This window comes from Arachis hypogaea, chromosome 20, assembly GCF_003086295.3.
Source record: "Arachis hypogaea cultivar Tifrunner chromosome 20, arahy.Tifrunner.gnm2.J5K5, whole genome shotgun sequence".
Lineage (NCBI taxonomy): Eukaryota > Viridiplantae > Streptophyta > Magnoliopsida > Fabales > Fabaceae > Arachis > Arachis hypogaea.
In genome coordinates, this window is record NC_092055.1 from 123918130 (window position 1) to 123941537 (window position 23408).

At 32.2% G+C, this 23408-nt stretch overlaps 1 protein-coding gene across 1 annotated transcript; it reads right to left on the bottom strand.

Annotated features, from left to right (window-relative positions):
* Window positions 1-17772: 17772 nt before the first annotated feature.
* LOC112783510 (bark storage protein A) lies at window positions 17773-21491 on the bottom strand. Its single transcript, XM_025826483.3, has 5 exons — window positions 21201-21491; window positions 20975-21042; window positions 20463-20618; window positions 19847-20098; window positions 17773-18278 (listed from the first exon to the last, which is right to left on the bottom strand). The coding sequence occupies exons 1-5, from the start codon at window positions 21430-21432 to the stop codon at window positions 17913-17915; spliced, it is 1074 nt and encodes a 357-aa protein (XP_025682268.1). The 5' UTR covers window positions 21433-21491; the 3' UTR covers window positions 17773-17912.
* Between the last annotated feature and the right edge of the window lie 1917 nt (window positions 21492-23408).

A 23408-nucleotide genomic window follows, 5' to 3' on the forward strand; every position in this document is an offset into this window, starting at 1 on the left:
CTGATGCATGCAAGATGAGATGGATTACCTTTCTTAAGCTTGATTTGGTTTGGATTTTCTGTTCTTTGCTTCTGTGCCTCAAGCTTCAATTTTCTCTTTCTTGCTTCTTTGGTCACTGGCTTATAGAGGAAGCTTTTCTTCACTTTCTCTTTCTTACTTTACTGAAGTTTTGATGTGACTTGATTAGAGAGGAAAAGGACGTTGCTTTTGGTTAAGCAAAAGAGAGGGATTTGCATTTCTGAAACCAGATCGGGCTTGGATCGGGTGTTGGTATGCTTGGCCCGATTTAATTTCTTTGGTTTCTTTCTTTGCTTTTGCTTGGGCTCTTTATTTTGCTTTCAGCCCAATATTCTTTGCTGAATGCTTTTTATTCCATTTGGGCTATTAACATTTGGCCTGCAACAATAAATAATTAGTTAATAAGTAAATATAATTAATCAACACTAATTATTTATTTTGCTCAAAAATAATGTTTGTCATCACTAATTAATTTAGTTAATTTCTTAACTCAACAATCTCCCCCTTGATGACAAATATGATTTAAGCTATAATCAAAAGGAAATGAGTTTGAGTCAGGTTTAGAAAATTCCCTTTGATTTTTGTCATTTGCTTTTATGTTGCTCCCCCTTTCCTTTTCAAGGTTAGCTCCCCCTGAATTTATGCTCTTCTCTTCTTTCCTGTTTACATATACTTATATGGAACTAAACAGATGCTATGTACCAACCAAAAGTATAGCAAACAGTGATAGTTTAAATGGCCAAAATAGAGCTTTAATACATCAGGGTCAGAATCAGATAGCAACATATCATAATCAGCCCACCATCAAGCTATTACCATCAGCAAACAGATTCAGCATGTGAAAACAAGTATTAATGCAGCAAAGATTATTCAACATGCAAACTCAAGTATGGATGCAGCAAAAATCCCAAAAAAATACTAGGATCTACTATCCTATTGCTATTACTCCCCCTTTTGTCATCAAGGGCGGATAATAAACAAGATCAACAAAAAACAGCACTATAAACCCTGCAAGAAAGGTTAGTGCACAGCCAAGATAACTGTCTAAATAACCAAAAGTGAATCAATGTTCAAAGTTATTACAGTTATCTAAGACAACAAAAGTATACCAAGCAGTAGCAAAATAAAACAGAGTTTATGAGACAAAAAATGAGTAGTCATCAGCAGATTTTATGAGACAAATCCTAGGCATCAGAACCATTCCCCTCCGAGGCAGCTTCCTCTTCAGCATCAGTGGCAATATCTTCATCATTTTGAAGGTTGTCAATGAAAGTCATAAGTACAGCCGCCCTATCCCTTGATTTCTTCAAGAAGTTCTCATGCTTGCTAGCCAGCTTCCTTTTCTCTTTGCTCAATTCAATCAAGTGATTCAATTGGGAGACAAACTCTTGAGCAACATCCCTGACCACATTCAGCAGAGTGGATTTCTTCCCAGTGGAGATGGAAGTACCCTCAGTGGAAGGAGCAGTAGAACCACTCTCTCAGATCGAGTTGGTCCTTTTTGCTGTTTCACTGAACCACCTCCCTTTAGATATGAATGTCTATTTTCATATTTCTCATTGGTCAAGTCAACACCAAAATACTCAAAAATGCAAGTTAGAAACATGCCATAAGGAAGAGCTTTGTCCTTTTCACTTCTAACAGAGTCAAACATGTATCTAACCATCAAATATGCAAATGAAATTTCAGTTTTGGTGAGAAGGGCATATAAAACAAGAGTATCAGTGTAGGAAACCCTTTGATATGAGCCGCTTTGAGGCAGAATAATATGATTGACTATTCGGTGCAGTTGATCACGCTCATATCCTAGGGCTTTGTGAGTAGGTGTAATGTCATCTATTAAGGAAATATGTTCACAAATACTAGCCAGGGCATCATTGTAAGAAACACCAACTCCTTCATCCCACTTAACTGACGTGTAGGCACAAGGCCCTACATCAGTATACTTCAAAGCGTCACTGATGGTCTCATTGTTTAAAACAATGTCTCGGCCCTTGACATACGAATGAGCAGTGCCTTCATGATAAGTCATGTTTGCATAAAACTCTTTGACCAACAAGGGATAAACAGGTTTTTTTATGTCAAAAAAATGATTCCAGTCCAGAAAAATCAAGTTATCAACAAAAGGAAAACCTTTTCTTTTCAAAGATGGCAAATCAGCGAGAAAAGAGGGACATAGGGTACGATACTGGATAACCTTCTCATAAAAATCATTGTTCATGGCAGATTTGAATCTATAAGGGTTATAGTTCGAATGAGAAGTCAAAAAGTGAGCTTTGTGATCAAAAGGTCCAATGTCTGGTTCTTTAACATTCTGGAGAGGGACTCGAGTGTTACCTCGTTGAGATCGCATTGGAACCGACCTGGATTTTGGTTGTGTTGGTTCGGGTATGGGTTCCTCAGTCGCCTGGCGTTTGCCTTTGGAGGAGCCAGGCTTTGCTGAACTTGGTTTTGAGGAGCCAGGCTTGGAAGGTGTGGCCTTTGGTGGTGGCGTCGGCTTGGCAGAGGCAGGGTACCTTGGTGTAGTCTTGGTTCGCGCCATGGGTGCTGTGCGAGGAGGAGAGGTAGGAGGAGAAGGAGAAGGGGTAAAGGTGCGGTCTTGAGAGCGAGTGGAAGGCTTTGTGGGTAGCTTGAAGATCTTTTCACGAGGAGGCCTTTTAGGAATGGTTTTCTTCCTCATTTAGTTAGTTTCAGTCTTTTGAGGGAAGAGAAGCAGTAAAGTGAGTGGGAAGAAACTGAAGAGTGTGTGAAGAAGTTATGGAGGGAAGAAAGGGAGTGTTGGTAACCGTACCCAAAAAGTGGATTTCCAAAACCATGCAACTGCATCACCATTTGAAAAGACTTGAAAAGACATGACCTCATTCAAGAAAGATTTTATTTGATTTTAAAAAATAAAAGGGAAGTTAATTTTAAAATTTGAGAAAAACAACAAAATTAACCTGGAACACCTTTTTGGGCCAAAATTAAATCCTCTTGAAAAACTTTTTGGGCCACAAAACATTTATTGAAAACCTTTTATGAAACACACAAGTCATCAAAAATAACAAACAAGATTGTAACATTCATGTTAGGGCCTTGAAGTGATATGAGATTAATGAAACACATTTGGACCACTCTTGATCTGAATATTGAGGTTGGCCCAGATAGGTTTATTTGAAATAAGCCCAGAACACGCTGACTTGATGGAAACATTCATCACCTGCCTAGAATTGTCTCATGCCTGTTTATGAGACAAAAAGCTCCAGCAAATACATCAGCATTTTTCAAACAAAGAATCATAACTCAAGATTCCTAGACAAGTCCTAAGCATGCAGAATCTATCCTCAGCTAATGGTTTTGTAAAAATATCTGCTAATTGCTCCTCTGATTTAACAAATTGAATACTAATATCCCCCTTTTGGACATGTTCTCTTATTGAGTGAAATTTCACTTCAATATGTTTAGTCCTAGAGTGCAAAACTGGATTTTTAGAAATATTAATGGCACTCATATTATCACACAGCAGGGGAATATTTTCAGCCTTTAATTTGTAATCAGCGAGCTGTGTTTTTAACCATAAAAGCTGAGAACAACACGAAGAAGCAACTATATACTCAGCCTCTGCAGTGGAAAGGGCCACTGTTGGTTGCTTCTTACTTGACCATACATTTAAGGACTTCCCAAGGAAGCAACATAAACCAGAAGTGCTCCTTCTATCAACTCTATCACCAGCAAAATCTGCATCACAATAACCAACTGCAGAAAAATCATCAATCTTAGGATACCAAAGACCAAAATTGGATGTGCCATGAACATATCTAATGATCCTTTTAACTGCAGAAAGATGTGACTCTTTAGGTTTGGATTGGAACCTAGAACACAATCCAACACTTTGCACAATATCGGGTCTAGAGGAAGTTAAGTACATAAGAGAGCCAATCATTCCTCTATACCTAGTCTCATCAACATCTTTCTCAGTTTCTCCCTTATCTAATTTAGAATTAGGATGCATGGGAGTTCCCATGGGTTTGGCATTTTCCATACCAAATTTCTTAACTAATTCCTTGGCATACTTCTCTTGATGAATGAAAATACCTTTTTCAGTTTGTTTAATTTGCAGCCCAAGGAAGAAATTAAGTTCACCCATCATACTCATGTCAAATTCACTTGTCATGAGTTTTCCAAATTCAGAACAAAGGGATTCATTTGCTGATCCAAAAATAATGTCATCAACATATATTTGGACTAGAATAAAAGAATCATTAGAGTTCTTGATGAATAGAGTTGTGTCAGTGGTGCCTCTTTGAAAACCATTTTTCAAAAGAAAAGAGCTAAGTCTCTCATACCACGCTCTAGGAGCTTGTCTTAAACCATAGAGAGCTTTAGATAGTTTGAAAACATGATCAAAATGCTCTTTATTTTCAAAACCAGGAGGCTGCTCCACATACACTTCTCTATCTATCACTCCATTCAAAAATGCACATTTCACATCCATTTGGTATAATTTAAAACCACAAAATGCAGCATAAGCTAAGAGAAGTCTTATGGCTTCCATTCGGGCAACAGGGGCAAAGGATTCATCAAAGTCTATTCCTTCTTCTTGGCCATATCCTTGTGCCACTAGCCTTGCCTTGTTTCTTGCAATGCTACCATCTTCTCCTAACTTGTTCCGAAAAATCCACTTGGTGCCGGTCACTTTCTTTCCACTAGGCCTTGGAACCAAGGTCCATACTTGGTTCTTTTCAAACTCAAGAAGCTCATCTTCCATAGCTTTAACCCAAGAAGGGTCACTGAGTGCTTCTTTGACGTTTTGAGGCTCTATTTGTGAGAGAAGGGCAATGTTTGATCCTTCATTAGCCTTTCTAGTGGAAGATCTTGTTTGCACTCCATGAGAGACGTCCCCAATGACAAATTTCTCAGGATAATTCTTCAAGAATCTCCATTCACGAGGTCTGGTGGACTTGGAGGCAGATTCATTCACCAAGGGATTCTGGGCGCTGCTGGCTGCAGAATTTCCTTCAGATTCATGAGACAAAATGGAATTGTCTCTTGAATTTTCAGCATTAGCAGTTTCTGGTTCAGCTTGTCCAGAATTTCCTTTTTCATGATTTTGAGCAGCTTCATCTTCCTTTTGAGCTTGATTTCCTGCATCACAATCTTTCAAAATACTTTGTACCAAGTTAGTATCACAAAATGTAACATGTATGGACTCCTCAATAATTCTAGCATCTTGATGATAAACCCTATATGCTTTACTAGTTGTGGAATATCCTACAAACAAACACTCATAAGCCTTTGGATCAAATTTTCCCAAATTTTCTTTGTTATTTAAAACAAAACATTTGCATCCAAAGATGTGCAAGTAATCTAAGTTTGGTGGGTAGCCTTTCCAAAGTTCATAAGGGGTTTTCTTCAAAAATTTTCTTATGATTGTTCTATTTAAAATGTGGCAAGCTGTGTTAACCGCTTCAGCCCAAAGGAATTTTGGAACATTGCTCTCACAAAGCATAGCTCTTATCATTTCTTGTATGCTTCTATTTCTTCTTTCCACAACACCATTTTGTTGTAGTGTTCTTGGACAAGAGAAGTTGTGAGATATTCCAAATTCCTCACAAAAGGATTCAAACAAATTATTTTCAAATTCAGTTCCATGATCGCTTCTTATAGAAGAGATTTTCAAATCTTTTTTATTTTGAATTTTCTTGCAAAAAGGCTCAAAGGCCGAAAAGGCTTCATTTTTGTGTGCAAGAAATAAAACCCAACCAAACCTAGTGTAGTCATCCATAATTACTAAACCATAATGTTTACCACCTAGGCTTTGAGTTCTTGTTGGACCAAATAAATCAATGTGTAGCAACTCAAGTGGTCTTTTAGTAGAGATGTCTTCCTTTGGTCTAAAAGAACTTTTTGTTTGTTTTCCCATTTGGCAAGCATCACAAGTGATGTCTTTGTCAAACTTTATCAAAGGAAGACCTCTTACTAATTCTTTCTTTACAAGTTTGTTTATTTGAAACATACTTGCATGGCCCAATCTCTTGTGCCATAACCACTTTTCAGATTCTTTAGAGTGAAGACAAGCTACATTTTGATTCTTTAGTTCATCAAGAGTAAGTCTATACATATTATTGAAACGCTTGGCAACAAACATCACTTCATTTGTCTTTTCATTAACAACACAGCATTCAAGCCTTTTGAAAACAACTAAATATCCTAAATCACACAGCTGACTTATACTTAAAAGATTGTGCTTTAAACCACATACCAAAAGTACATCATCAATGAAAGTAGATTGCTCATTACCTACTTTTCCAACAGCAATGATTTTACCTTTACCATCATCTCCAAAGGTCACAAAACCTCCATCATACTTATTTAGTTTGATGAAGTAGGTTGACCTTCCAGTCATGTGCCTTGAACATCCACTATCCATGTACCACATGTCCTTTTTGTTCTTGGATGCTAGGCAAATCTGCATGATGAGTTTCAAGTAGCCTTAGGTATCCAAATTAATTTGGATCCTTTGAAGTTAATCCATCTTGGTTGCCCAAGTGCATTGAAATCACAAACAACATTGTAGACTTTGTTTCCTACAACTCTCTTTTCAATGAAGCATTGTGCATATGAGTGACCAAATTTCTTGCAATTAACACAATGATTTTCTGGTGTGTGTTGCTGAAGCTGATGTGAGTTATATTGCTTGAAATGATTAAAGCTTTGAAATTTTCTAGTTCTTGGAGGAGATGCATTTCTTTTGACAAACTGATTTTTAGTAAAGTTATTCCTCTTTGCAAAAGCATTTTCACCAGAATTTTCTTGAATATTTTTGCCTTTCGAGAATGAGGTTTTGTTGTAAAAAATTGGTTTCTTGAAAGCAGCCTCATTTTTCGAAATATAACCCAAACCTGGCCGGTTTGAACTTGGACCAGTTCTTGGTGAAGGCTCAGCTACATTTGTGTATTCTTCATCAGATTTTTCTTCACATTTTGAAACATATCCGATACCTGATTTGTTTGGTATGGATTTGGTATTTGATGAAGAAGCCACAAATTTTATAGGGGATGTGTTAGAAACAACATCTTCCTTGGCTATGTAGCCTAAACCAGATTTTTCAAACAATGGTCTTTGACTTGCAAGTAATTTGTCCAAGTTGCTAGAACCTTGAGCAAATTTTGCTAAATCACCATTCAACATTTTAATCATATCATTTAATCTTTTGTTTTCAGCAATTAACTCATGTGAAGGATCCACAATGTGCTTTCCTTTTAATTTTTCAAGTTCAGATTTTAGAAATCTGTTTTCTTCAATGATGTCCAAAGCACATTCAGTTTCCTTCACTTTTTCTTTTAAAAATTCATTTTCAGCTCTTAACACATCTCTTTCAGATCTGCATCCATTGTATTTATCAAGCAGTTTTGAGGTGTTTAAGGTGAGATCATCAATAATAACATGCAAGTCCTCAATGGTCAAATCATAATAATTTACCTCATCAAGATTGTTGTTTCCAGCCATGAAACAGTCTTTGTCATCTCCTTCAGATTCTTCTTCTTCATTTGAGTCATTCTCAAGATCCTCCCAAGCTGCCATGAGTACTCTCTTCCTTTCCTTCTTGCCTTTGTCCTCCTTTTTGAGCTTTGGACAGTTTGACTTGAAGTGTCCAGCCTCCTTGCAATGATGGCACGTCACTTTGCTCAAGTCTATCTTGTGCTCCTTTGAACTTGAACCCTTGTATTTGCCTTTGTTCTTCATCATCCTTCTAAATCTCCTAGCAAAAAACAAAAGTTCATCATCTGAAATACCATCACTAGACTCACTCTCTTTCGGTTCTATTTGTGACTTGAGGGCTATTCCCTTTTTCTTTGAGTCTGTGTTTGTGTGTGTGGCTTCATAGGCAAGGAGTTTTCCTCTCAGCTCATCATAGGTTATGGGACTTATGTTGTTACTCTCGGTTAGGACAGTGGCAGTGTTTTTCCACTCTTTTGTGAGGCTTCTAAGGAGTTTTCTCACCAAGGTTTGTTCTGCATAGTTTGTACCCATAGCATCAAGGTTGTTGATTATGATTGAGAATCTCTCAAATGCTTCATCAATGCTTTCTCCATCCTTCATGCTAAACATCTCATACTCTTTTCGCAGCATATCAATCCTCGTTTCTTTGACTTGTTTAGTGCCTTCGTGTGTAACCTGGAGTTTTTCCCAGATTTCTTTGGCTGTCTTGCATCTAGATACCTTTCGGTACTCTTCAAAGCTGATAGCACAGTGAAGAAGGTTGATTGCTTTAGTGTTCAGCTCTATCTTCTTCTTGTCATCTTCATTCCATTCAGCTTCTTCTTTCGGAGTTACCACTCCATCAGCACTTATTTTTGTTGGGATCTTGGGACCACTCACAACGATCTTCCATAAGTTGTAGTCAATGGATTGGATGAAGATCCTTATCCTTTCTTTCCAGTAGGAGTAGTTCTTTCCGTTGAAGAAAGGTGGCCGGTTGTTTGACTGGCCTTCAGTGAGGGTGTAAGCAACTGTGGTTGTGCCCAAGTTGTTCGCCATTGGATCTTTGCTTCAAGCGGTTAAGCTTGTTTCTTGAGACCTTAGCTACTGATACCAATTGAAGGTTGTGGTAGGCTTAGAGAAGGGGGGGTTGAATCTATGCCTTCCTTTAATTTGCAGTTATTACCCTTTTAAAACAGATTTGCAATTCTGATTCTGTTTTAACTTAGCAGCGGAAATTTATGAGACAATTTATTTTTGTCTCATGAATATCAGAAAACAGAACACATCAGAGAAGAGAAAAGCTAACACCAGCATGTATCCTGGTTCGGTTGCCTTGTGCTATGCAACCTACATCCAGTCTCCTCCACAACTATGGAAGAATTTCACTATAGTTAATAGTATTACATACACCAATAACACAGGATTAACCCAATCCTTTCACACTCAAGTTCTAACCTAACTTGACATTGGCTATGCTAATACCTAACTATTCACTCTTAGTGCTAACCCAACTAAGAAAGGGATACCTCACAGGTACAAGATACAAGACATAAACACACCTAAAGAAATCTGAAATTAACTCTAGACTTTTCTCTCAAGTGTTTCACTCAGCCTTTTTCCACTCATGGCTTTTACTTGAGCTTTCTCACAATGCCTTTTCTCACAAGAAATTACAGAAAGATAAACATAGAAAAGTACATTACAATCTGTAAAACATGAAGGAGATTGACTTCATCAACAGCCTCTGTGCTATGCGAAAAACCAGATTGGCAAGCCTCTGATTCAGTTCTTTATACTGGCGGAATGCACCTTTGATTAGGTTACACTGTCCAGTTAGTTGAACTTTTTCAAAGAGCTCTCTCAGAACAATAACCTCTATTCTCTGGTTTTCTCTCCTTGCCTTCTGAATGAACAGCAAGCTTCTTTTTATCTCCTTGCATGTTGCTTGGTTCTTCTTCCAAGGTCAACACCTTGAGCCTTGAGCTTCACCAACCCACAAGCTTACTTTTTCTTCTCAAGCATCAAAGTAGAACCTTTGCTTTTGACTTCTCCAACTTGACCGAAAGCCACAAAACATCAACCATGGAAATCTTCCAGAGGTCAACTTAATCTGAGCCCTTGAACACCAACTTGGTCCCCAAGTCTTGATTAAGACCGTAGATACACAGCAGAATAGGGCAGAGAACAACTTTTCCTTCAATGCCATTTTCGGGTAGTGCATAGAGTTGGGAAGAAGGGATGAAGATCTGATGCATACAAGATGAGATGGATTACCTTTCTTAAGCTTGATTTGGTTTGGATTTTCTGTTCTTTGCTTCTGTGCCTCAAGCTTCAATTTTCTCTTTCTTGCTTCTTTGGTCACTGGCTTATGGAGGAAGCTTTTCTTCACTTTCTCTTTCTTACTTTACTGAAGTCTTGATGTGACTTGATTAGAGAGGAAAATAACGTTGCTTTTGGTTAAGCAAAAGAGAGGGATTTGCATTTCTGAAACCAGATCGGGCTTGGATCGGGTGTTGGTATGCTTGGCCCGATTTAATTTCTTTGGTTTCTTTCTTTGCTTTTGCTTGGGCTCTTTATTTTGCTTTCAGCCCAATATTCTTTGCTGAATGCCTTTTATTCCATTTTGGCTATTAACATTTGGCCTGCAACAATAAACAATTAGTTAATAAGTAAATATAATTAATCAACACTAATTATTTATTTTGCTCAAAAATAATGTTTGTCATCACTAATTAATTTAGTTAATTTCTTAAATCAACAAAGAGAAAAAATCACAAAGGAGTTGAAGGAGAAGTGTTATCATTTAATGACACATATCAAAGAAACCAAAGATAATATCGATGAATATGACCCCTTATTCATCTTGAACCATCAAGCAAATTTCGAGGGCTTAGACATCACTTCATGTCTCTAATGCCTGGACAACATGTGAAAAGTACGGTAAATTCTTTGCCTATTGCGTTAACATTAATGATTTTTCTAAAGACTCTAATACCGCATATCTCGTAAATTTTCTTCCTATAGGTGGTCAATACACATTGCATGATTCTCAACGACATGAAATGTCCCCGGTTTGAGAAAGATATATACTGTGTGCTGACGGATATTGTGGTAAGCCAAAATTTTTATTCCCTGCTGATTGAATGTGTATAACGTTTTATTCAGCACATGAATTGCGTTCGGTTCAGTGGTGTTGGTTATTTTCGTTCACTTGATTGTTTACGTCTTCAGTTATGTCCTTGTGCATGCAGAAAATGTTTTTCCTGATGATAAAATGTGTATAACGTTTTGTTAAGCACATGAATTGCGTTCAGTTCAATGGTTGGTCATTTTCGTTCACTTGATTGTTAGTGTCTTCAGTTATGTCCTTTTGCATGCAGAAAATATTTTTCTTGATGATAAAATGTGTATCACATTTTATTTAGCACATAAATTGCGTTCAATTCAGTGGTGTTTGTTATTTTAGTGATAAATCTAATACAATTTAACTAAATGTATCAAATTAAACACAATTCAAATACAAATTTAATATAATATCTTACATATAAAATTTTTAACATAAAATTTAAAACAAAATGAATTAAAATTACTTACATAACTTATATATACAAAGGTATTTAAGTAAATTTTTTATCGCGAAAATTTTATAGACCTTCGTAGACTAAATATCTCAATCTTCGTTTCCTTTTTATTTAGGTGAATTCTATGGTGTCTTTGTTGTGGTGTCTAAATTGCCTAACTTACCTTTTAAAATAAAATATAAAATGTTTAAAATAAAAAATAAATTATTTAAAATTTATTAAATATTATCTATTTATTTTTTTTAGTAACTTAGGCACAGTATTAAAGACAATATAGCACTCACTTTTTATTTATTCACGGGACAAGTCTCTGTCCTCGTAAAATTTTACCGATCCCTATTAACTTCTTTATCGCGAATAATTCCAACTAGAGTTATGCTACGTGTACACTAAAATCAGCCACTAAAATTTGTCATCAGTATAAAATACATGATAGAATACAAATATACATTGAAAGTAAATTAAACTACACATGTATTTATACACAAATACATTGGTGACTGATTTTAGTGGCTGATTTTAGTGTACAAATAGCATTTTTGTTCCAACAAATATCCACGAGGCAGTTTTTTTTCGTGAAAAATGCTACTTGTACAACAAAATTCAGTCTTTGGTCAGCCTTTAATATTATTTAATTATTTTTTAATTAAAACATATTCCTATTTTTTAGATACACATTTATAATTAAGATTAATTTAAATTTTAAAAACTAAAATTTCTCTAACTTCCTACCCACTTCATAGTTAGTTATTATTTTCTTCTTTTACGCTTCCTTCTCTCTATGTAACACGATTTTTTTTTCTTCTGTTCTTCTATCTCGTTCTGCGCTTCTTTCTTATAGTGACCATAATTTCTTTTTCAATTGTAACACATCTAAAATTGTTAACTTATAATTTTTGAAACACATCCAAAATCATAAATCTAAAATTTAAATTTAAATATTAAAAAACAATTGTAACACACCTAAAATTATGAAGTGATACACAAAATATTTCTAAAACACATTCAAAATCATAAATAAAAAATTTAAATTCTTGCAGTGGTCGTAATTACAGACAGTATTGACAATTTGAGGATTGTGATTCTTTAAGTTATTTTTCTACCTAAACCATTATGCCAATTAGGATGTTGTACATGGCATGCAAAATCAATGCGATTGAATAACTAAACAGATACATACGGTTAACTATGAATTACTTTCTCTTAAACACATCCAAAATACCTGAGATCCAATTCCGGCGAAGAAGAATTAGCGACATTGATGTGGACTAACGCGACGAGAAGTAGGACGAAGCGAGGCTGCAGACTGAGCGGCGAGGAGGAAGGCGATGCCAAGGACGAGCGAAGTGGACGACGGTGTTGTAGAGGAACGGCGAAGCCGAAGCGGCGCTGGGGATGACGTGGCGGCGCCGAGGAGAACGGCGGAGCGGACGAATAATCACACAGACAAATTAAAATCTTCAATTTTACTGAATTTATATTTTTAGAAGTGTATTTAAATGATAATATGTTAATAATTAAAAATAATAAAATTGAAACAAAAATTTTAAATTTTAAATTTTAGTTTTATTTTATATTTTAGATGTATATTCAATTTTAAAAAAACATTAAATCGATTTAAATGTGTTTGGTTTACTTTTTTTTAATTATTATAATAAAAAATTAAATATTGTATAATTTTAAAAAATACCTACTTGAATTGTTTTTGCATCGCTGTACACAAACACTGAAACACATGTTTGGACTATATATATTGGTTTGGTGCTTTTGGCATTTCATACCTTTCACGTTGATTCCCCGTCCCCATGCACTAAAATGTAACCACAACAATAATTATTATCCACCTTTATCACAATTGAAATGGATATCTTATTTGGCCCGGAGAATTATGTGGTCCATTTTCAATAATTAACAACTGCACGCCAAAATCTAGAAGGAGAAATTATACATGCGTTTGTGTACATTTTTGTTGTTGTTGGATATTTTATTTATTTATTATTATACATATTTCAAATTCAATATATCGTTCAAGTGTTTAATCGTTTTGTTATTGACCAAGTAGTTGTCCTTTTAACTTATTTGTTATGCCTTATCGTCCTAGATATAACAAGTTTATGTTGGAAAGTTTTTAGCACTTCACTTTAGGCAATATAATCTACTATGATATATTTATGGGCTTTAGTTAATGGGATATAATGATATATATTTGGTTAGCGTGTTTATTTTCAAACCCTTTTTTTTTAGTATTTATATATATTTGGTTAGCGTGTTTATTTTCAAACCCTTTCTTTTAGTATTTATATATATTTGGTTAGCGTGTTTATATATATGTATATGTGATTAGATAATGTTCAAATATATTTGTTCCAAAATATTTTACCTGAAAAGGAGATGGGGATTGGGTCTAGAGTAATGATCCAAGCGCCTTAATTAGAGTTGCTCCTTTAGACATTTTTGGGACGGTGATGAGTAAAAGTACTTGTAAGAAATTTTAATGTTTAAATCAATAGATATATGCATGGACAAATCCACATATGAATGTATGGGAGCAATTGTCTTTGTCTCCATTGAATTTTAGAAAAAACAAAAAACTAATAAGTATATATGTGTATATATATTGCCTTCATTTTAATAATGTGTTTGTCTTTATACAAATCTTATTTTAAATATATTACGTAATATATATATAAAATCAGTCATATATATAAAATATATATTCAAATTCTTATTTATTAAAAATGAGTTATAACTTTGATAACTAAATTTTAGTATATAAATAATATTTTTTATTTTATTTATATGTAAAAAAATTTATGTTACTAAATATCAACACAATAAAAAAAGTTATTACTTTATATAAATTTAATCTATATTAAAATTATAAAACAAATAATAATAATAATAATAATAATAATAATAATAATAATAATAATGTAATTGATATATATAATATATATTTAATGGATACGAAATATCTAACAAAGCACTACATATTAATGATAAACATATTATGACTAACAAAGCACTAAATATTAATGATAAACATATTATGTAATATTTTTAAAATATTGAAATAAAAAAATATTTTTGAATTCTATAATTTTTTATGTGTTAATTAAATTATTAAAAATTATGACTAACATGCTTTAAATTTTGGATATCTAATTATTAAATATACAAGTTAATTTTTTTATTTTTTTATATTATCTTTGCCTTCACTACTAAAATTTTTTAAATTCGTACTAGGTATATGAGTAGAATGATCATAACTTGAATCTAAAATTATTTAATTTGGATTGGCATGGTATGCATAGAAATGGAGTATACTGGGTTTAAGCTAGAATAACCCTGTTGGTCGTGTAGTGGTTATTACCTTCTTTTCAAACCATTTTGCTTGGTGGAAAGTTTTTTTTTTTTTTTTTTTTTGGTAGAATGCAAAGTGGCATAGTTATAAAAATTGAACCACATTGACCGGTTTAATTAGAAAATTAAAGACCAAATCTTTATTGGGTTAGTTGGATATTCTGACCACTTAAGATAAAAAATCAATCAAAATTAATATGAACCGTAGCTAAATCGAATTGATTAACCCGCAATCAACTGCGTGTTGTTGATGTCATCATGACATCAATGCGCAACTATTTTTTTAAAATATTGAAACAAGGATTCGAACCTTGCATATAAAGGTTGCCAAGGCCTTGACATATCTTAAGGCTTTAAATTTCTGATATCTAAATATACATGTTAATTTTTTATTATTTTCTTATATTATCTTTGCTCCTGTAGCTAAGATTTTTTGGATCCGTCACTAGGTATATGAGTAAAGTGATCGTAACTTGAATATAAAATTATTTGGATTGACGTGGTATTTATAGAGCTCGAAATGAAGTTTACTGGGTTTAGGATAGAATAACCATGTTGATTGTGTAGTGGTTATCACCTTTTTTCAAACTGCTTTGCTTGATGATTTTTTTTTTTTTGGTACAATGCTTTATGGCATAGTTATAAAAATTGAACCAGACCGATCAGTTCAATAAAAAAATTAAAGACCAAATTTTTATGCGGTTCATTCGGTTGGATATTCTGACCGTTTAAAATAGAAAACCAATCAAAATTAGTACGAACCACAGCTTAAACGAACCGATTAATTGCGCGCTGATGATGTCATTATGACGTTAGCACACAGTTATTTTTCCAAAATATTGATACAAGAATTTGAATCCTGCATATAAAGGTTGCCAAGACCTTGACATACCTCAAGACTTTAAATTTTGGATATCTAAATATACATGTTAATTTTTTATTTTTTATTTTTATATTATCTTTATCCCACTGTTAAAATTTTTTGGATTCATTACTAGGTATATGAGTAGAGTGATCATACTTGAATCTAAAATTATTTGATTTGGCGTGATATTTATAGAGCTCAAAATGGAGTATACTGGATTTAGGGTAGAATAACCCTCTTGATCGTGTAGTGGTTATCACCTTTTTTTCAAATCATTTTTCTTGGTGAGAATTTTTCTTTTAGTACAATGCTTAATTGACATAGTTATAAAAATTAAACTAGATTGACTCATTTGATCAGAAAATTGGAAACCGAACCCTTATCCGATTTGGTTGGATATTCTGACCATATTTAAAATAAAAAAATTAGTTAAAATCGATATGAACCATAATTAAACCGGACTGGTCAACTGTGCGCTAATGATGCCGTCGTGACGTTAGCGTGCAACTTTTGTTTCAAACCTTGCATATAAAGGTTACCAAAGTCTTGACATACCTCTCTATACCACTGAGCCAGTTGTCTTTTTAATATACAATATGTTTATAATTTTATATATTGAAATCTGGTGCAACTTAAAAAAAAATTTTTTTTGTTATATATTTGTTCATATAATATATATTATATAAAAATTCATATTATATTATAATGTATATATAATTTAATTAAGTTAAATTTAAGTTTGTTCAGGACGTCGGTTTTTGAATGGGTCGGAGATACCATGAGTGTACGTGTGGTTAGAGGAGACTTGGATCTAGGTTGCTGGTGCGTGAGTGGATCTCCTCGGCTAGTGTTGGTGAGTGAGGAATGGGGTTTCACGATCTCCCGAGTTGTTAGAGTAATGAGGGGGGAGTCATCTGCAAAAGGACTCTGACGGTCAGAATCCGTACAAGGTGGCAGGAAAAGTGAGGATATCGTGACGTACCTGGGGAGGGGTAGGATCCTCCCCTTATATAGTTTGTATCTAGGGTGGGTCCCATAAGAGCAGACCCACCTTCCAAGAAACTTCCCTCCTCAAGTGTCATGTGCCTCGTTGGAGGAGTGGTGGTGTCTCGAGTTTCCGCCTGGTTCGGGTGTGGCATACTCGTTGGGTCGGTCAGTCAGGTTGGGGCACTAGACTATTTGGGCTGGGCTGGAACAAAGTTATATAAAATATTAATTTTATTTTTTAATAATAATATTATATTTTTTATTTTTATTATTAATATTTTTATTTTATTAAAATTTATATAATTATTAAAAAAATATTAAATATTTTAAGGTGAAAACTCAGGTGCAGTCGAATTTATGTGAAGTTGATAGCTGAAAGTCATTAGATAAAGATTTTGTCAAATCAATCAAAATTATCTAACGGCGCTCAGTTATTAACTTCACGTGAAATCGAGTGCACCTGAGTTTCTACCATATTTTAAAATATTTACATATTAAAATATTAGTGAATATATGTATTTTAAATTTTAATTTTAAGATTATTTTAAATTTTTATTTATATGAGACCAAATTAACCAATTTAATTAGTAGTCTGACCAATTTAATTGTCGGTTCAATTCTAATAACTATGCTTGGTAGGAAGTTAATCCCCGTGTATGGTGCATGCATGGAATCCATATTGATATAACAGAGAGATAATTTTTGGCTTGCTCCCCAACTCGGATCGAAGGTCGGATTTGGGATCCAATTTGAAGACCTAGCTGGGTGGATGAGACCTATACAAAGTTCATGGCCCAAGTGGGTTTCACAGGCTCCAAGCCAGTGCTGTTGGACCATTCTATATCCAGCATTCCTTTCTTTATCAGCGGTTCCTTTTACAATTGTGTCTGGCTATTGCGAAGAACTCCTTTCAAGTTCTCTCTCTCTCTCTCTCTCTCGATCAAATCTTCATCAAGTCTTCAAGTGTCCATGTGAAATGTTAATGGGTTTTAATTTCAGAAGGGCGTTACAGGAGAGAGAAATATTCTTAGAGTAATTGTTGTTTTGATATCGGGTTGGGTTTTGATTGGAATGGGTTTTCTGACCCGGGCTCCATCCCAAAAAAAAAAACTTGGATAGAAACAATATTATTTTAGTTAGTAGATATCAAAGCTCTAATGACATAACTTAAATTTGTACAATCATTTTCGCTAGCTATTATATATACCTTTTATTTATTTTTCCATTTCATATATAATTAAAAATATTAATATTATTATTATTAGGAAAAGTATATGGAATCAAAAGTGACCAGCCAAAAAGTAAACAAAACCGTTTAATTAGAATCACTTTTTGAATAATATGTTTGAAAACCGCTCCTGGGATCACAGAGCACAAACCAAAACTCGATTTTTCATGGAACCCGAACATATTTTGACTGGTTTTTAGCTAATATGCTTTTGGTTCCTAGCATTGTTCTTATTGTTATTGTTTTGAAAAAAGGAATACTGAGTGTAGATAAGATATTGTTTTCAGGTTTCACTAAGATGCTTATTCTCAATTTAAAGCAGATACAAGGTCCACATTTTTTTGCATCAGGAATGCATGGAATAATAATATTAAAAGCCTAGAAAAACAAAGAAACATTATTATTGTTACATGGGCGACCACTTAGGGGTTTTTGATGGCAAAAGCTTGATAAACTCAATAACGACCTTAACCGAATTGGTGGCAGCAAGCGGCGCAAATGTGTCGGCCTCATTGGAGTCGGAGGAGCCGCCGCCGGCCAGGTCGGAGAGAGCCCTAATGACAATGAAAGGGACCCTTTGTTGGAGGCAAATGAGTGCCACCGATGCACTTTCCATCTCCACCGGGGTGACATGGAACTTGTTGTAGATGAAGCTTCTATATGCTGCATTGTCTATGTATATGCTTGCACTTGCTCCTCTTTCAACCAATTCCACTTTTGGTGTTGTGGACAAGCATGTTGTTGAGTTTATGCATTCATCAAGTTTCAACTTCTGAATAACATTTAAATCCAAAATCTCTTTATTACAATAATATTACATTTCTTAATTTTATATATATTTAATAATTAATAGGCAATGGAAAGAATAAAAAACCACAAATTATATATCATTGTCTTCATCTCATTCAATAAAAGTAACCTAATTTTTCCTTTTTTTAGTAATATACCTTATTTTCAGTTTAAATTTTTTTAAAAAGTAATTTTACGACAATATTTATATTGTGTCTGTTAATAAAATCTAAGAGTAAATAGCAATATGTTCAGTATTCTTGTATACTTCAAAAAGATAATATCTCAATAAATAGTCTTTTAAATATAATATAAACCTTATTTAAAAAAAAAAAAACTTATCTCCTTTTTTTGCTAGAAATAAAGTTTACCAACTATTGCTTTAGTTGGATCACGTTAATTTTATGCTAAAAAACACATGCAATCAGTAACCTGACACGTATGACTTCAGATATTATGGGCGCAAATTTGTAATATAAAAATATATAAAACAAAAGTAGAGTCCTATTAATTAATTTGGTACTTGTATTGATCAATTATTTAAACATATCAAAAGTTGTATTATTGTACTAAGCCACGAATAGAATATACTTTTACATCATCGCAAATATTTGTTGAAAATTGTCCACGAGCTCCACGGGGTGAAATGTCATTTTCAGAATTAGCATTAAAGTAAAAGTGATATTGATTTATCATTTACCTAATTTTCTTTTTCTCTTTTTCTTAATTTCATTACAGAAGATAAATAGACATTTTAAATTCATCAGTAATTATTATTCCAAATTAAAATCCATCCAATAGTCTCTTAAAAATCGAATAGATTAATTCACTTTGAACATTCTATTTATTGTATTTATGGTATATTTAAAATTTTTATTTTAATGTACTAATAGAGTAAAATATTTTACACTATATTATCTAATTAAGTTCATTCTTTTCAAACACTATATTTAAGGGCAGGTTCGTCTACCTATTTTTGCTAATGTGATAATATACAAATTATATCCTAAAATTAAAAGTTTATTATTATTATTATTATTATTATTATTATTATTATTATGTGTGACTAATGACGACATTACGCAAACATAGACTATCTTTAAGAATCAGAAGACAAATTTAAAACTTTTATTTAAAACAAAAAATTAATTAGATGTATAGGAGAATCAGTATGTACTTTTAAACTACCAAATTAATTAAGAGGAGTATTAGTAGGGTCAGTAAGTTTTGTAATTTGTAGTCATTAATTAATTATCATTAATATTTTTAATAGTATGAGATTACATTTAATAGTGTGGAATTACTCACTTTTCTTTTGATCTGGTTAAATTCTAATAAAAGTGCTGGCCTCCTAAATTTTCTCATTAATTAAACTATTCATTACTTAACAAATTAAGAGTGATTGTGTTGGCTAACGAATTATAGCTCAAATGATATAGTCTTTTCATACTCACCTAAAAATCGGGGGTCGAGTCTCACTCCTAACTTTAGAAAAAAAAAGTGATTGTACTGATTAATTTTAGGGTTTAGTTAAGATGATGAGTTATATACCTTCAACCTGCTAGCAATTTGGTAGTAATGGTAATCAACAGGAACCCAGAGAGCGTGTTGCCTCTGTTCTGGAATTCCATCAACTGGAAAAACCTCTTCTGGTTGGTACCATATTCTGTTTAGAAGGTTATCAAATGAATCTCCCCAACTTACATTTGACATGAAATCTCCAAATTTTAGGTACCCTACGTTTCTTGTGTAGTCTCCATTTTGTTCTAAGGGTAATGTATTACTAGGCCCTTCTCCATATCTCTGCATATAATAACAATAAGATTAAATTACCTTTTGTATAGTTATAATTTTATTATATTTATAATTAAATTTTTTCATTTTAAAAGTTTTGAATTAGATTTCTACACTAATTTTAAATTTGTAACACGTTTTTATTATTTCAAAAAGAGTTAATTTAATGGAATATATTGATACATATTTGTTAGTAGTGTAAGACAAATAAAAATAATTTTATATTATTTACGGTAAAAGGAATATAATTATAAAATTAAAATTAGTGTAGAGACTTAATTAAATATTTTTAAAATGTAAAGACTTAATTGTAAATTAAAAAAAAAATTATAATAATTTAACCTAATTAATAATAATAATAATAATAATATACCTGCCAGCTCCAAAGTGTCAAATGAGCCCAAAAATGAGGAATTGCAACATCTCCAATATTCAAGGATGGGTTTGCATTTCCAGCAATGCCGTAATGCACCACTCCTTCTATGTTGAAAATGCTTAAAAGAAGCTGTGTAGTAATTGCTGCATTTATCTGCAATAAATATTATATTCAAGTAGTGATGATGATGATGGTAAAAACATACAAAAATTCCAATAATTAACGATTAATAACCAAGTAATAGTGGCCAACTAATTTTTTTTTTATTTTGAAGTGTTTATAAAAAATTTAAATTTTTTATATATTATTTATTATATATCTATTAAAGTAATAAATGTAAATTTTTTTTATTAATAGTAATCTTAATATGTGTTTTAAAGACACATACATGTATTAGCTAAATTTTTATAATATTTATTGAAGAATATAGTGACCAAAAACTATGATATATCATCCACCCAAAAGTATTTTACAAATGCGATGAATTAAAAAAGAAAAAGAAAACATACCACACTCAATCCAGTCATGACCAATATAACAGGCTTATCGCCAATGGATCCAAAGCGGAATCTCCTTCCTTCATTATTATTTATTATCCATTAATAAAAAAAGAAAATGAAGCTAAATTGGAAATATAAATTGACAAATCTTAACTATTAATACAAGAGACCTAATTAAGGTGAATTATATATATTCATGAAGTTTATATTTTCTTTTATTCTTATTTATATTTACCTGCAAAGTCAATAATATTTTCACTGGGAGTGTAGGCTGGATTTTGAAGAAGAGGATTGAGTTCAAAAGAATTTGGTATGACCAAACCTATATAAGGCCCTTCTTCGTTGATTCTTGTTATTTCTTCTTGCAATTGAGAAGTCAAAGCACAACTAACTAATGCATTTTGGGCATTGAATAACATAAATAATGCCCCAAGAAACATGCATAAGCATAACACTCTCCTACCCATCTTAAATTCTTTATTGATCCACAACACTCATAAAAAGAGCACAACATGAGAATTGAACTACTCAATTATCGGTTTTTATAGGGAAGAAAAAGTTTAGCTGAATATAATATAAATTATTTTTATTGATTGTTTAAAAATTAACCTTTCACGTTGTCATTTAATTAATCGAGTAATTGATTATTTTAATTTAAAAATTATAAAGCTACAAATATATAGCTTTTGCTCTATTTTCTCCCTTATTTAATAATTAGGGTAAGGTAGGTGAGATTATTTGCAATCCAATATATTTATTTGCACTCATTATTAATTGATAATCATTATAATTCCCTAAATCATCCTCATCTAAATCAATTAATTTATTAAAATAAACATTTTAAAATAATATTTTTTTTGTCTAGCTCGCACTCGGATTCAATATTGATTCCAATATTTTCATAGTTCCAATATAAAAGTGATAAGTAAACACCATTTTATTTTATTTTTTTGTTTATATTTATATATTTATTCAAAACTTGTATAAAATAATAACAACAAATATTGTGACAAACGTCAACCGATATATAAGTCACAATGAATGTTTCACATCAAGAATGATAATAAAAAATCCCAATAAATTTAATAACCAATAATAAACAAAAACAAAATAAAATTATATAATTATGACTATAATAACATATGTGCTTGTAAAATGAGTTTAAACTTTTATACATTGGTGAAGAATATTTAAATATTTTATTAATAATGATGCAATAAAATCAAATCAATCGTGTTCTTGGCATACTTTCTCAATTTCTAATATAAAGATGGTTAGTATCATTCAAAAAGTTAAAAAAATGGTTAGTAGCTAATCAAGTAAGCATTACTAAGTACTGTCTACAGAGAGAGTCAGAATAAAATAACATTAACATATTACCTACTCTTTTGTCTCTTTATTTGACGTAGTACTAAAAAAATTCTATAATAATAGAAAATTGATGTGTTCAATTCCACGTTTATCTTGAAGCCTAATCATGGTTTACTACAATGATCAATTTGAATGTTTAAATTTAAGTGAGAATGAAATTTATTTCAAAAGGCTAATTAAGGAAGAGAATTTTATTATTTTGGATTAATAAAGTGTTTTTTTCAAATCATTTTATTTTGACTTAAATAAAATTTTGGTTCTTCGAAAATCATTTATTTTTTGTTTTGGTTTCTATAACTTTTATTTTTATTTTAACCTAATAAACATTAAAAATTTTATACATGGTCGTTTTGATAAGCTGATGATGACTCACCAATTAGTCAATCAGATGCAAGCTCCTCTTGGAGACAAATTTATCTTTTTACTCCTCATCTGCCATGATCTGTTTGTTAGTTGAAGAAAAAACTCATACAAATTAAATTATTTGAGGTGCATATTGAAAGAGAATTGAATTTGATTAGATAATATGTGGTTGATAAACAAGGTTTAATTTTAGCCAATTCTTTTTTTTTTTTTGGCAAATGGTCAAAACTGCATCTAGATTTAAATCTTACTAAGAGGTATACTAGAGATAAAAAATTACTAAAAAAAAAAAAACAATATATTTGTTTTGTTCTTTTTGGACATTCAAAAAAGTAAAAAAATAATTATCAGATTTGAGATGAGATATGACTCCAAGGACAAATTGGATAATTTTTATAAGATTTCACTCTTGAACAAAAATTCAATGTTGTCAATTGTTCTTTCTTATCTGATACTGCATATGAGTTTGAATCTTATTGAACTAGATATTAGAAATTGATGAAAAAAGAATAAGATATTTTTTTTTGTATTTCATCATAACTAATCAATTAAGTAGCAATTGTAGACCATCAAAAAAGAATATTTATTATCAACTATGTTAAGTATGTACTAAAATTAGCTACCAGTATAAAATACATATTAAAATATAAAATACACATTAAAAATAGGGTAAAGGACATTATAGTTTTCACTTTTCAGTGGCTAAGAG

Coding starts and splice junctions, on each gene's coding strand:
- LOC112783510 (XM_025826483.3), bottom strand. CDS start 21,432: ATGGGTAGGAGAGTGTTATGCTTATGCATGTTTCTTGGGGCATTATTT. Junction 20,619..20,974: donor TCATGACTGGATTGAGTGTG/GTATGTTTTCTT, acceptor TATTTATTGCAG/ATAAATGCAGCAATTACTAC. Junction 18,279..19,846: donor AAATTGCTAGCAGGTTGAAG/GTATATAACTCA, acceptor AATGTTATTCAG/AAGTTGAAACTTGATGAATG.